Here is a 14,910-nt window from a genome sequence, read left to right as displayed (position 1 = left end):
AAATTATCCTTATTTAACTTGTCTCTGCATCGTCAAATTGGGCAAGTCACACATACTACCTCCGTCTCACAATAAAAGTCATATTTAGTGTGAGCACGAGTTTTAAGAAATGTAAAAAAATGAATTGAATAAGTTAGTGAACTATGAGTTCTACTTATATATAAAATGTGAGTGAAATTAGTTGGTGGAATGTGAGACCTATTTACCATTTATGGTAAAAATGTGAAATGTAACTCTTATTGTGAGACGGACTAAAATAACAAAATGTGACTCTTATTGTGGGACGGATGTAGTATATAACTATGTATATTATTAATACTTTTTTGTAAAGTAGGGGTAAGATTATATGGAATAAAAAATTTAGTGGTCTACACTTATAGTTATGTGGTGTGTTCATTCAATCAAAATTTTAATAATAATATTCTCTGTGTTTCCTTATTTCTTAATATGTGTCTCACTTTGTCCCAATAGAGGTTTTAAAAATTGTGGAAGAAAGTAGATTGAAAAGTTAGTAGTATGTATGTCCTATCTTTATAATTACACCCTCCCGTCACCTGAAAATATAAACTCTTTTCTTTTTGATCCGTCCCCTAAAAATAGAGATTTTCTATTTAAAGAATTATTTCCTTTCTAATCAGGTGGGACTCATTTTCTACTAACAAACTTTTTTTTTCTATCTCTCTTACTTCCTAATTTTATATTAAAACTCCTGTCGTTTCAAAAATTAAGACACATAATATGAGATGGAAAGAGTATTAATTAAAAGTATAAAATGGCAAGCACTTACATGTAAATCCTACACACGAATCATAAATTTAAAGTAGACACCCAAGTAAATATAAAGTCAAAAAGATGGGGTGTGCGCAGCTCACAAGAAAAAGTGATCAGTAATGAGGAAATGTTTCATAAATGATGAATTAAATGTGATGAAGCAAAAATTAAGGTTAAAATAGTATGTAGGATAAAAACATTCCAAGCTGCAAAGCCCTACGTAAAAATCCGCATACATCACACCCCACCACACACATTTACACTCGCATTGCATATATATAATAGGGAGATGATCAAAATAAGTATGTGTTTAAATCCAGAAATGAAGACCAAATCTTGGCCCTAGGATTAGATGATCAAATGGTCAATAATTAACCAAAAACACGGAAGGTCATAATTAAGCAATTTTAGGTCATATTATAATATTTAGGTTTAATGTCATGCTAAGATCGTTTTAGGTCATGCTTTGTTAGCATGACCTAAAAATTACCTAATTATGACCTACAAGTGTCCTAATTATGATATTGTTCTGCGTTTCTGTATTTAAATCTAGTTTTGCATAGATCAAAACCCATATATAATATATATATATATATAGGTATTTGATCAAAACAAAAATGGCCTTAAACCAAGAAATGCAGACCAAATTATGTTCATTGGATTAGACAATCTAATCTTAAGATTAGATTAAATAACAGCCATATTTAATTTTGAGATATTACTATTTTAATTATTTCTAATCGACAAAGGCTAATTAAGTAAATTACTTTATATAGTTAATTATACTAATTCCTATAATCGTGCATTGTATTCTCTCCTCTAACTACTCTCTAGTTGAGTTTATTAGCCCATAATTTATTCTTCTTCAATACTCCGTCGAATTTGCATACCATATTACAATGAATGTAGTTATGCATAGTTTTTACAGTTGAAGATAAGTAAAAATTCTCTGTCGATGTAATCATTTTGGTGTAGTCTTATTCCTTGTCAACATTTGTGTTTCCAGTCCAAAAACTAGATGCTTGCAATTTTCTTTTAAATTGCTACCTTCCATACATTTATTCAATTTGTGGTTCCTGTATCTCTGTTGAATATATACGGTGAGTTTTTGCAATCTATTTCAGTTTTGCAACTCATTTTTATTGTATGGTGGCAATTTTTATGTAGACGTATGAATTTATGTTTATGAAATTTCATTGATATTGTGTAAGGTTTTAAGAATAAGTTTTGATATATTTTGTTATGATATAGACATCCGGGAATGGATTATGAAACGCCATCTACTTCTCATGTAGAAAATCAGTTACCCGTAGATGACATTGTGGAGAATACATGTTATCCTTTAAAACATCCTTTGAAGACTTATTCTTTTAATCCTTTATTTTAATCTTGCTTATGTATCAATATTAGTAACGATGTAAACTTGCCGTGTGGCTATACATTTTAGTGCAGGCTGTTAGTATATAATTTGTATCAGCTTTTTATGATTTGCTTATAGGTGTGTTTAGTATGACCCATATTTGTATATGATAGTTGTAGCACTTCTATGAAGCGATTTCAATCTATTATGACATATAATCATACGAATTACCCTTTTGAATCTTTCTATTTAATTTATTATTTACTTGATAGTAGTATCAATTATGAAGCGTTTTCATCTTATTATTACCTATAAAAAACAATGTGTCCAGTTGACGGATTATTTTACTTTTGTTATTGATTTTTTGGTATTTTCTCATTTTGAATTATTTCATATTTAAATATTCCAGAATGCCCAATAGAACTTAAACCATTTGTTGGTCGTAGCTTCCCTACTTTGGACAACGCAATTGAGTTCTACGAGAACTATGGGCGACGCGTTGGATTTGATACAAGGAAGAACGGTTCAAAGAAGGTTGATGATATCACCTTATGGTTTTACATGGTGTGTAACAGAGAGGGTGAACAGAAGTTTAACGATCAACAACCCAAACGACGAAGAAAATCAAAAAAATGTGGATGTAATGCTTCTGTTGCTTTCAAATTTGATTCAGATCGTGGTTACGTAATTCAACATTTTAACGAAGAACACAACCATCCCATGGTTGAGGTACAACACCACAAGTTCATGAGGCTAAATCGTCAACTTGAACATGTTCATCAAAAATTTATTTCAGATTGTGCTGGAGCTAATATCGGGCCATCTCTAACTTTCAAGCTGCTTACTGAGTTGATGGGCAGTTATGAGTCTGTTGGTTGTACTGTGTTGGACATTCGCAACTATACACGTGATATCAGAAGATACGCTGAAGGATGTGACGCCCAAATGATCATAGATGAGTTGAAGAAGAAGAAGGAAAATTGTGATTCCTTCACGTACGAGTATGAAGTTGATTCCCGGAGTCGTTTGAATCATTTGTTTTGGTGAGATCCTATAGCCAAGATGAATTTCTTGCAATTTGGTGACATTGTTTCTTTCGATACTACGTACTCAACTAACAGGTAAAATTTTTATTATTTAAAATTTATGCAGGTATCTTTTATGCTATTTCTTTTTTTTATTATGACATATTATTTTGATATACCAGTATGTGCGAAATAAATCGTTTAATATCTCATTTTTTCCCTCGAAGGTACTCAATGATTTTTGCTCCGTTTACTGGTAAGGATAACCATGGTCGTGCAGTGACATTTGGAGCTGGTTTGCTTTGTAGTGAGAGTGCGGATTCGTTCTCTTGGCTTTTTAATCAGTTTGTGAAATGCATGGGCATACATCCGAAGTTGATAATTACTGATCAAGACTTGGGCATGAAAGTAGCTGTTGAAAAAGTTCTTGTGAACACACGACACAGTTGGTGTATGTGGCACATCATGGCAAAGGTAGTTGAAAAGGTTCCTAAGTCACTTCTTGGAAATAATGATTTTAAAAAGGATTTGAATTCATGCGTTTGGTCTGAGTTGATTGAACCTACTGAGTTTGAAGAAAAGTGGAAGAATGTGATGGAGACTTATGATCTTGTTGGCTCTGAATGGTTTGTCTCTATGTTCGAATCAAGAAGGTTTTGGGTTCCAGCCTACTTTAGGGACTTTCCTAATAGTTCGTTGATAAAGACGACATCTGTTTCAGAGTCGCAAAATAGTTTTTTCAAGAGGTACACTCAGTCTAGGGCGAACCTGGTTGTTTTTTTAATGAATTTCAATAATGCAGTTGATGCCCAAAGAAACTATTCTGCAAAGCTGGATTATATGGATTATAATACAACTGCAAAGTTGAAGACAGAATGGTCGATTGAGAAGCACGCATCCACAATATTTACTGATGGTGCGTTCAAGGAAATTCAAGAACAGATTATGGAGGCTTATAACCACTGTAGTCTGGTTTCTATTTCTAATGACTCAAGTACAGAGGTTTATAAGGTTTTAGATCTTTTTTCAAACACATGGTCGGTCACATTATCTGTGCAGGATTCTGTTTGTGTATGTGGTTGTAAGATGTTTTTGAGGACTGCTCTTGTATGCTGCCACATCTTCTTGGTGTTGAAGAACAAAAAATATCGATTGATTCCGGAGTATCTGATTGGTGGTCGATGGTTGAAATCTTCTTTGCTTAAGGCTGTTCATGGCGTCCAAAACTCAGATGTTGCAAATCATGTTTATGTTGATGAAAAGAAGAAGGCTCAAGCAATTTTATTGGGAGAGATGTTGGGTCTTTACCAAGCGGTGTCTGTTGATATTGACCAAATTCATGAGTTGACATCGATAGTGCGTGAAGCTCGATAACAAATTTTTGCCGACGGGGTTGTGACGTCTACAGCACAGAAGAAGAAAATAATGGAGGAATTTTATGGGGCTGAGGCACCTCAGGAAGTGGAGGTTCAACCACCTGAAGTTGTCAGCACCAAGGGATGTGGTAGTAGTCTCCCTTCTAGAGTCGAGAAGGCTTTGAAGCTTAAGAACAAGCCTATGCGTCAATGCAAGAAATGTCAGGAGTGGGGTCACCACGATTCTAGGAATTGCGACAAATTTAAAGAGAAAGAAAAGATGCGCTCCAGAAGAATTACTGATGTTTGATACAAGTTTTTTAGTTTTTAAAAGTGATGTTTGTTTAATTCATTTAGTTTGAACACTTCGTTTGCAAAGTTAAGATTATAGAAATGAATGGAGTTCAGTCTTGTTCTTTTTGTGGCTTTCTTTTTGGCCATAGGTATATGGTATGGATCAATTTTTGGTTTATTATGCTTAATGTTACATTTATATGACCATGACCTATTTTTTGTTTGTTATGACATATTAGAATACATTCATCTTTTGAGTTATAAAATACAATCCCTGTGTTATGACTTGAATGTAGTTATAGTTTCACCCTATTTTAACATATTGTTGTTATGACATATAACATTAATTAGTATGACCCAAATGGTTGTCTATTATTCTACATAATTTTTGTGGATTGCTTGAAATCTATTCCACTTAAAAAAATGCATGGTTGTTGTACTGCATTTGTTACACACCTAATTATTTTTTTTTCGATCGTACTGTTGTTTAGGTTCTTCGTTTGGGTCCCAATAGTGTTAGGTAATGATTTATGGTGTTATTCTTATTATGACACATTGTATACTAAAAATGTTATGACCTACTGATGCACTCTATTATGCCTCAATATACGGTTTACTGTTTACAACACCACATTTCGAAAAAACACTTTTAATAAGAAAACAGTAAGATGGAATTACTCTAAAAAAATTCATAACTTATAGGAGAAACAGACTAACGTTGTGTTTGATATCCGTGAGCTGTGTAAAACTCAATTCCAAAACAAGGGTAACAGTGTCAACAAAGAAACGAACAAAATGAAAAACTTATTTAACCTATGCCATATACATTTGCACCGATCCGTAGTTTGCTATCATGTGTTCTACGTTGATCTTGGTTTTCTTGTTTTCCTTCGCATAATGTTTATATGCCGCATCTTTATTCAGTAATGCGCTGTGATTAATTCCTGCCAACATCAACACACGGTTGTATTTAGCTCTTAAAAACTGTAGCACACCTTTGTTCTTTGTCGTTAGTCCACAATTCCATTGTCCCTCCCTTTCACCCATGTAGACTTCAAGGTGTCTAAGTAAATAAACGCCACTGTCTTCTGCATTGTCTGTTGTTCTCCAACTCATCTTCATCCTCTGAATAGGAATGTTTATAATCGATTTTCATTGATTGTGACATCCAATTCTTGATAAATACTTACAAAAGAATGTCCTCTGTAATGCATGCAAAGTGTTAGTTTCAGTAATTATTTTGTAGTACTGTGAGTTGTAATGTTGAATTCATACCAATGCCTCTGGAATACTCCCGTAGGTGAATCGCAAGTCATTGTCTTCTCCATCTTTACAAGCATCTATAATCACCACTGATTTTTGTTTGAAACAAAAGCACACAGTGTAGTACCTTTTTGAAACGCAGAATGCAAAGAATACCTATTTTGTGTAATGGGTTAGTCCTTAAGGTTAGACCGAGTGATATTTTTTTTCATAGTAACGTAGTAGAATGATTATGACTATGCAGCAACATACCATATCTATGTCACCCCATGCGAAGTGTGGTATTTCGCTGACCTCTTTGTCAATGTTTGAGGCAAATTTATCTAGTTTGTCTGCATCATCATCCTGTCCATTACTCATAACAACCGTGTATAGCTGCACATATTTGTATCAATATTGTTAGTTATCATGCTTAGGTTAACAAAGCATCGAATATGTTAACTCACAGCCGGGTAGGTTGTGAAAAATAGTCTTTTTGGAGAGGTGACAGATTTCAATGCTTCCATATGGTTCAGTACAGAGCAGAATGAGCTAATTACTCCACTTGAAACCTCATGATGCGGCAGTAGCGAACAGAACTCCAAGAGCATGACCTCAACTACTCGGTCATTGTAGATAATTTGTTCTCTGTAATTATTACAATTATATATTTGAATGAATTCAGGGCAAAAAAAGCAAAATCCATGAAGATATCAAAACAATTACTCATTCCCGTGGTGAGTGGTCATCAACCAGTAATACATTACTCGTTCATCTGGTGTAAGCTTTCGTGACACAGTCACTACTCTCTCAAGAAATGGTGAACGCAGTGCATTAGAACATCTCATGTCTGTCTTGGTGCGAATGTTCATATTAAATGTTTGTTTCCTGTCATTTGGCTAAAAGTAGAAGGTATTGATCAGTGGTATATGATTTAGATATAATTTGATTGGTTGGATTAGGAAGTACGCGTCATACCACATACGTCTACATTGCTAATTACAACTAAGCTTACTTGTTTGTTTGACTTGATTACCAAAGCTTCGCCCACTTTTGGTTCTGATTTATTAGTGAAAGGTGTGACAAAATCCGCATCATCCTCATCACATTCCATGTACGCTTCCACTGCAGATTTTACTATGGCCTCCACATCGAGTTCCTCACCCTACATGTTGATGTTAACAAATTCGTATATAATACGTCATATTAAATATGAATAAACGGCATAATAATTATGACAAGCCACATACATTAGTGTCATCATTGATTCTAAGTTGATTATCCGATCTTGGTGTCGTTTTCGTTGCTGATGCCTCCGAACAAAATTCATCAGCAGCGACATCACCACCGCCATCCATGTAGTCAGCCATTGCTGATTTTACAATCTCTTCAACATTAATAGCTAATTCCTGTTTATATATCAGTGCGTATTAGGCAGTGTAATAATATGTGGATGATGTTTTTATGCCTGATATATGGTTAATAATGGGTCCATACAAGAATATGTATCCATCTAGTTTGTACCTGTTCTTTACCCTTCTGCTTCGATGCAACGCTACTACCGTTAAACGATGTTCCAATCATGTTGTTGTGTTCCTGTGTATCACTCTGGGCGGAAAAAATGTCAATACGTATATAGGAACTCAACAAGCATTGCAGTTCGCATCCTGTTCTAAATTCATTTTAAATTTGGATATTTACCTTTGATGCACACAAACGTGCTTCTTCAGATCCAACACTTATAAATGATTTTTCTGTATTCGAGCTCTGAATCATTCCCACAGCTGTGAAGCTACTAATCTCCGCCACAGACTTCATTAAATAATAATATTACTGAATGTGTATGTATGTCAATGATGTACAGAAACATTTGGTTAATATTATACGACAGGGTCAGTTTAGAAACATATTTGTAGCATTAACCAATAAAGCCAAATTTTTAGTACAATAGAATTACCTTGTTCACTCCATTCTGTGGTGTAACATCACAATTTTGAATTACATTTACATTTGTAATTTTAAATTGTTTTACACCGCGTCTTCTTGCGATTTCACCCTGCAATTCATTATGGTTGCCGAATCGTATTCTTTATATAATTGAAAAAACCAGCTACGTAATATGAAAATTGTTTTACAGTTATATTCAATCATGCTCATGGCTGCAAGTATTAGCACGGTTGAAGATTTCTCTTACAATTACATGCATGTATTTTAGCTGGTTTGGGTCATATTAATTGACTATGTGGGTCATATTAATTGACTATGTAGATCATTGACTACGTAATATGAAAATTATTCGTCTTACGCGTATACTGTAAATAGTTAAATAATCAGTGTTGTGTCATGTTATGCGACAAACGAAGTCATAATAACATGGTGTCAATCTTGGTCATGGTACGCTTGTAATATGTCATATGATTAAATAATAATAATAATATTAAAATGAACACTTTCATGTCAAAATATGCGCTAATATATGTCATAATAACATATAAACATGTTAGGTCATAATAAGCATGAAACTATTAATACGCTTATAATAAACATGCTCCACTCACTAGATACATACCATTTTTTGGGTTGTGGTTGTCGGAGATGCCCAAGTCTGTTGTGATCTAGCTCATAATAACAGCTAATGAAATAAATCAAACTAGAGCCTGGGTCATATTTATCACATAATTGGCTCATCGATAAAAAATGTTATAGAATGTGACAAATAAGATGGTCCTGGGGTTCACAGTGTTATTTCCAGCAGTACAAATCACGTAGGTCTTGTGCACTAAACTGTTCAAAAATATAGTACAGACCAAAATGGTTCACCATCCAAAATAAGTTTCGGGTTTGAGTTAGCTTTTAACTTACATTCTGTTGTTCAAATGAAGGATGGATGTTGAAGGGTGGCCCTTCATCAGCAATCTTTGTAAGCTGTGTTGTGACTTTGATCATGTTCTTCACAACTTCTACAAGTTCGGGTGAATTGAATTTGTCCTTCGCCAACGCTGCCTCCATAGATGTCACTGTTTCTTTCTCATCCACCGTCGTCTCAGGAATGACCCCAATCATATTGCATGCAGTTGAACCTGCAATCTTCATGGCTTCAAAATTCTGGATCATGTTTTTCAGATCAGTCATACTTAACATCAAATTCTGAAGGCCCCTCGCAGCATCTTCACTTGCTGTTGCAAAACCCTCGATTGCAACTTCCCACTGGTCCTTTTCCGTTGTCTCTGTCTCTTCAAATACAAGTATGCTCGAAGGACGAGGCAGCTTGTCAGGGTCACCTCTTTCTAATACGCTTCCCCTCCCGAAAGTATGTGACGATTCAATCTCCATCTTCTCTCTTAGCCTTAGCTTCTCGCTTGTCCACCCAAAAACTGTTGGGAAAACGCGCGAAACCAACATTTTTTGGTGGAAAACCCGATCCACATAAAAGGCCTGATTTAGATGTTTAACAGATTAATAGTAATTGACAATGATGAAAGATATGTAATATAAGATGTAAGTACCGTCTGTGGATTATATTGTTCATATTAACATAATGCTTCAGTAAAGGTTGATACATCGCTTACCAACAAGAATGATATGGGTCCTGTGAATGGTGTATGTTTGGAGGACCTCCAGCTCTTTACTGCAACAGCTAGTGTCTCCAGCACATATGCACACCGGTTGTACTCTTTCACCACTGAAATATCTCTGAACAAATGGTCAATATGTGTCCTACACTTACCATCACCACAAGGATTAATGAGTACTGTGTCAACTATTAGAAGGAAAACCTTCCGAAACCACTCGCCGCCTGTTTTATACTTTAATGCCTCCTTAATCAGATCTTCTCCAACTGTAGTGTCTAGTCTACATCGTTGAATCTTTTCACCATGGCATATGCCAATTTTCCCGGGACCTCTGCTATTCCAAAATGTTGTAGCGCACCAAAACCCATGTCAACCACTTCATTCAACTGTTCTTCGTTAAGCGATTGAAACAACTCGACTATTTTCCTTGGGCTGGTTTTCAGCTTCAAAGCTTCATGTCTTACATTTTCCTCATCTGTCTCTCCCTTCTCTACCCCCTCCCTTACTTTCTCCTTCCCTTTGTTCAACTTAACTTTGGCAAACTTCTTTGATGCAGCGCCCTTTCTTGATTCTTCAGCAGGCTGTATTTCAGCTTGTTGGTCTGCTTCTGGATTGTGTATTTGCAAAACAGATTCTTTCATGCGCTTCGACCCTGTACCAATAATACCAAATCAAATTATATTATGCATAAGTGGTTATATTAGTTGGTGTAGAGTAGTGGCATACCTTTCGTCTTATCAGGCGTATTCTTAGCTGCATCATTGTCTGGGACATGGGATGTATCTGCATTCACATTTCCAGTCGTTTCCAGATTCATTCTTTTTAGGCTTTCATGTGCCCGGGCTCTTTTCCTAATAATCAGTTCATTGGCTTTGTTAAAGGACAATCCAGTCCTTCCTACAGCTACACATTGTGTTACATTTACAAAAACATGATCAAATTAGTTCTATTGTATTCACTAATCATAACAAACATAGACAACGAAGTTTGAATATGAAATTGAGACATAAGCACCATAACAAATCAAAAATTTTTTACACAAATCATTTCAAATAATGCAAGACATCTTAAGTTTATAATTGTTCTCACATTTTCCAGATTGAGATACAGGTTCAGCCGTGTCTCCAGCATGTTTATCCACTACTGCAACGTTTTTGGGTGTAGGCCTTGTATCTGAAAGTATAATCATGATTAGTGCTACTTGTACAGAAATATTCTGCAAACACTAAATACAATGACATTCTTATAAACACATAGTATTCATCACTGACAACACCAAATTATTCCCACAAACAATTCTTACTTTCAGAATTTCAGGTAGAGGTAAAAATGACATGCTCCAGGAGTATTATATTAGTCAGAAGTCATAATATGTGTATTAAACATTGAAGTTTAAACTACATACATAGTTATTTGTTTTCATAAATGTCCTATGTTGAGTTTAGCCATAATAATCAACTCATTATTGAGACATATTGTTCACAACAAAACAGTTGTTTAATACTCACATCATAACAAACACAGCAAGATATGCACGGTATATTCATTTATGTACCTGTTCGAGCTGTTGAAATATGTTCAGCCGTGTCTTTTTTTATCCGTCTCAATGTTATTGGTTTGACTACTCTTATATGATGGCATATTTAAGCTTAGTTCTACTTTTTGATATTATTTACAAACATTAAAGTCACTGATGCTTACATACACACACAGATGCCACCCATCTCACACCTTTTTTCATACAAACAATCACATCTATCTAAATAGCAGAGATAGTTAATAATGAGTTGTTCCAACTTAAGCCATAGGTGTTTAACATAACCAAATGTAATTACATATATCATCTCAAACATCACAACTAAGTTCCAGTTTGGAGGATCAGATACAGTTACCAGGATTTGTTGTTTTTGCATCAGCCTCTTGCCCTTTGGTGGAGTGAGGTGTTGTTTTGTTTTGTAATTCAACCCCTGAAACATAATCACAATAGCTTTGAACATTACATTTAAAAATTCACATTAAAAAAGCCTGGTAGCCAAGCAATTATTTTTCTGTTCTGTATCTCTTTATTTTGACTTTTTAAGAGTGAAGCGTCACAAGAATAAAATAATTTAAGCATAATAATATGGATTTATGTCATGCATACACTCGCATGACTCTGTTGTTGGTTTTGTTGCAGAATGGGCTTTTGTTTATGAAAAATATCACAATTACATATAATGCTTCCAATATTGATACGGTATTAACTCATTAAATTAACTAGAAGAAGAAAACAATTTACCGGTTTGAGCTTTGGGGATCCGTGGTGGCTTGTTTTTAGTGTTCCTCCTTTCATACACTAGTTGAACAAAAAAAACCCTTTTAGTTTTGATGTATTTGAAAGTGGTATAGGCTATGGGATACTACAAACATCTAACATTTTCCGTCGGTCGTTGTAGATCCAGAAGCTCGAGTATTCACCATTGCCGTGGTCGATTGTTTGATTTTCCGGTTCGGTGCTTGGTGGATCGGGAAAGATTGTCTGGGCTGGAGCGCGTATTGTGGATGGCTGATGTAGGTGAACTATCGGACGCCTCTTCGACTGAACAAAGAGTGGTTGGAGCTCGTAAATGTTGTGCCGCTTCAGAAATTACAGAAGTAATGTTTGATTTTGGTGATTAGTGTTTTTTGGGTGGCGTTAGATATATTGTGGGGGGGAGACGAAGTGAATAGGCGGGAACCGAACAATCAGGTTAATGGTGTGTGGAGTGATGCTTCCATGATTTCCGTGAAGAAAAACCGAACGTCTGGGCATATTTTTTTGTTTCCATTTTTACCCTTTTATGACTCTATTAAACCTTATTATGACATAAATTTATGATTGTCAAGCCTAAATCGTGGCTGCCCATAGGCAGATCCAACGCTCCAGATTTTGTCTGTATTTTTGGACTTAAGGGTGTATTTTGATAGATGAATATATATATATATATATATAGGGTCATGTTAAAGTCCTTTGCTATGCTTAGATTTAAGTTCCAATTTGATTTGGATGGTTGGATCTGATAGATGAACGACGCTGATTTAAGCAATTCTTAACCATTCCGTAGTTCATTATTTCGTTTAATTCGTTCATTACGAGGGTGAAATAGTAATTTTAAGTTCTAAAATCTGCAAAAAATGAGGAGCCGCGATTTTAGCGGGATACCCCCACTACTTTCCATCTACCGCCTCATTCATCAGAACCCGTATTTACTCCCGCTTCTCTCTCCAAAGCGTCTTCTCAAATTCTCTCAAATTCAATTCAACTAGCAAACCCTAGCCGCCTACTCCATTGTATTCGACGGTAAACTGAAATTCAAGCCGTTTTACAGTCGATTTGCAGGCTTCGGTTCTGAGTTTTAAGGAGAGGTAGGGTTTTCCGATTGTTAATTTCGTTTTTCAATAACCCTTTCTTCAAGATTCGCCAGTAACCCAACACCCACACCACCATTCAGCCAATTACCACCAATCCGACGTATTTGTTACTGAAATCAATCTCCGTTGTTGTGTGGTTGGATTCTTTCGCAGATCTTAAAATGACGAAAAGAGGACGTCCAACTAATTCACAGCAATTCCAGCAAGAGGGTGAGCTTTTGTCCGTAGGTTCAATTCGAATTGCTTTGTATGTTTGGTTTGTAAACCCACATGGGTTAACATAATTTGTACATTATTTGCATAATTGTGTGAATTAAATTAACTACTGTATCCATTAGTCGTAAATTCAGAATCTGGTTGTTCGTTGTAGGTGGGGTTTTAGATTGGGAAAGAGTAGATTGTCAATCTGTTTGTTCATTACTTGGTATAATATCTTCATTATTTGATTATGTGATTGCATTATTTGGATGGTTAAGTGGTTACATGTATATATATCATGTATGCTGCAGCATGCTTGTGTTATGATTGCATTATTCCACTATGTGATTGCATTATTTGCTGATGTGATTGCATTATTTGAAAATGTGATTGCATTATGTTGGATCCTGTTGTAAATCTGTTTGTTCATTACTTGGTATAATATCTTCATTATTTGATTATGTGATTGCATTATTTGGATGGTTAAGTGGTTACATGTATATATATCTTGTATGCTGCAACATGCTTGTGTTATGATTGCATTATTTCACTATGTGATTGCATTATTTCACTATGTGATTGCATTATTTGCTGATGTGATTGCATTATTTGAAAATGTGATTGCATTATGTAGGATCCTGTTTTACATTGTCAAACATTAACTGGAATATGTGTTTGTAAATTACACTATATAGTCGGTGCAGTATGTGTACATGTTGAAGCATGATTTTATTTTACGCATGAATTAATGTTCGTTTGGCAGATTTGTTTCTACTATATACCTCTGTTTGTTATTCTATGTATTGCACGTTTAATGATGCAAGTTGGTGCTGCTCGACAGGGACAAAGCAGTTGAGGAGCAACATAGAAGATGCAGTGGATGATCTACTGCCAGTTGGAATAGCCCAGAAATTCCGCGAACGAATTACGGAAGCTTCAACCAGCTCTGCCCAAAATGACTGTGAAGACAAGAAGAACAAAGGCCGGAGGGAGGACTATTTGTACTGTCGTCGAACACCTGCAGAGTTCTTGTCCTGCTTGAAGAATTTTACGCCGCAGCAAAAGGAATCTGTTGCCGAACTAGGATTTCAATCTATCATGTGTTTCGATGCCAGGAAGCCGTCACGGAACTTGTACATGAGTCTAAGAGTTAATGCAATATTTGTATATTATTTAGCTATATCTATGCATTATTTATCCTGTTTTATGCATCATTAGACTGATGTTGCACATGAGTCTAAGAATGAATGCAATATTTGTATGTTCATTACTTGAGTGATTCTGTACATTATTTGGCTATTTGAATGCATTATTTATTCTGTTTTAAGCATCACGTGGTTGTTGTTGTACATACTACATCCTAGCTCCTAGGCTTGTTAAACCCTTAGGGAAAACAAGAAACGTGCGCTAAACATCGAAACACAGTACAACTTAAATGAAACGGGGCAAGATTAAGGTTCATTACATATCACAAATAATGCATTACAGAAGCTAAAACTACGCATTACATTACATAATATGTACATTATGTATATCTGTTTTAAAAAATGCCTACGCGCTATGCACGTGCAACCCAGACGAATTACTGCAGCTCGTGTATTCGGACAACGTTTTTTAGATTTAGAACATACCACACCCTAGCCCCTAGGCTTGTTAAACCCTTAGGGAAAACAAGAAACTTGCGCCAAACATCGAACCACGGT

At 35.4% G+C, this 14,910-nt stretch overlaps 1 protein-coding gene across 1 annotated transcript; it reads left to right on the top strand.

Moving 5' to 3' along the window:
* The first annotated feature begins 2,851 nt into the window (after positions 1-2,851).
* On the top strand, positions 2,852-4,530 carry LOC121749384 (protein FAR1-RELATED SEQUENCE 5-like). The gene is made up of 2 exons (XM_042143955.1): positions 2,852-3,174; positions 3,384-4,530. The coding sequence occupies exons 1-2, from the start codon at positions 2,852-2,854 to the stop codon at positions 4,528-4,530; spliced, it is 1,470 nt and encodes a 489-aa protein (XP_041999889.1).
* Positions 4,531-14,910: the final 10,380 nt, after the last annotated feature.

Source organism: Salvia splendens, chromosome 9, assembly GCF_004379255.2.
Source record: "Salvia splendens isolate huo1 chromosome 9, SspV2, whole genome shotgun sequence".
In the NCBI taxonomy this organism is placed as follows: domain Eukaryota; kingdom Viridiplantae; phylum Streptophyta; class Magnoliopsida; order Lamiales; family Lamiaceae; genus Salvia; species Salvia splendens.
This window is presented reverse-complemented; position numbering and strand designations above follow the sequence as displayed.

What these genes read in the sequence shown, in the direction of transcription:
- LOC121749384 (XM_042143955.1), top strand. Translation starts at nt 2,852, where the DNA reads ATGGTTGAGGTACAACACCACAAGTTCATGAGGCTAAATCGTCAACTT. An exon ending in CGTTTGAATCATTTGTTTTG is followed by an intron (nt 3,175 to 3,383) that starts GTGAGATCCTAT and finishes TTTCCCTCGAAG; the next exon opens with GTACTCAATGATTTTTGCTC.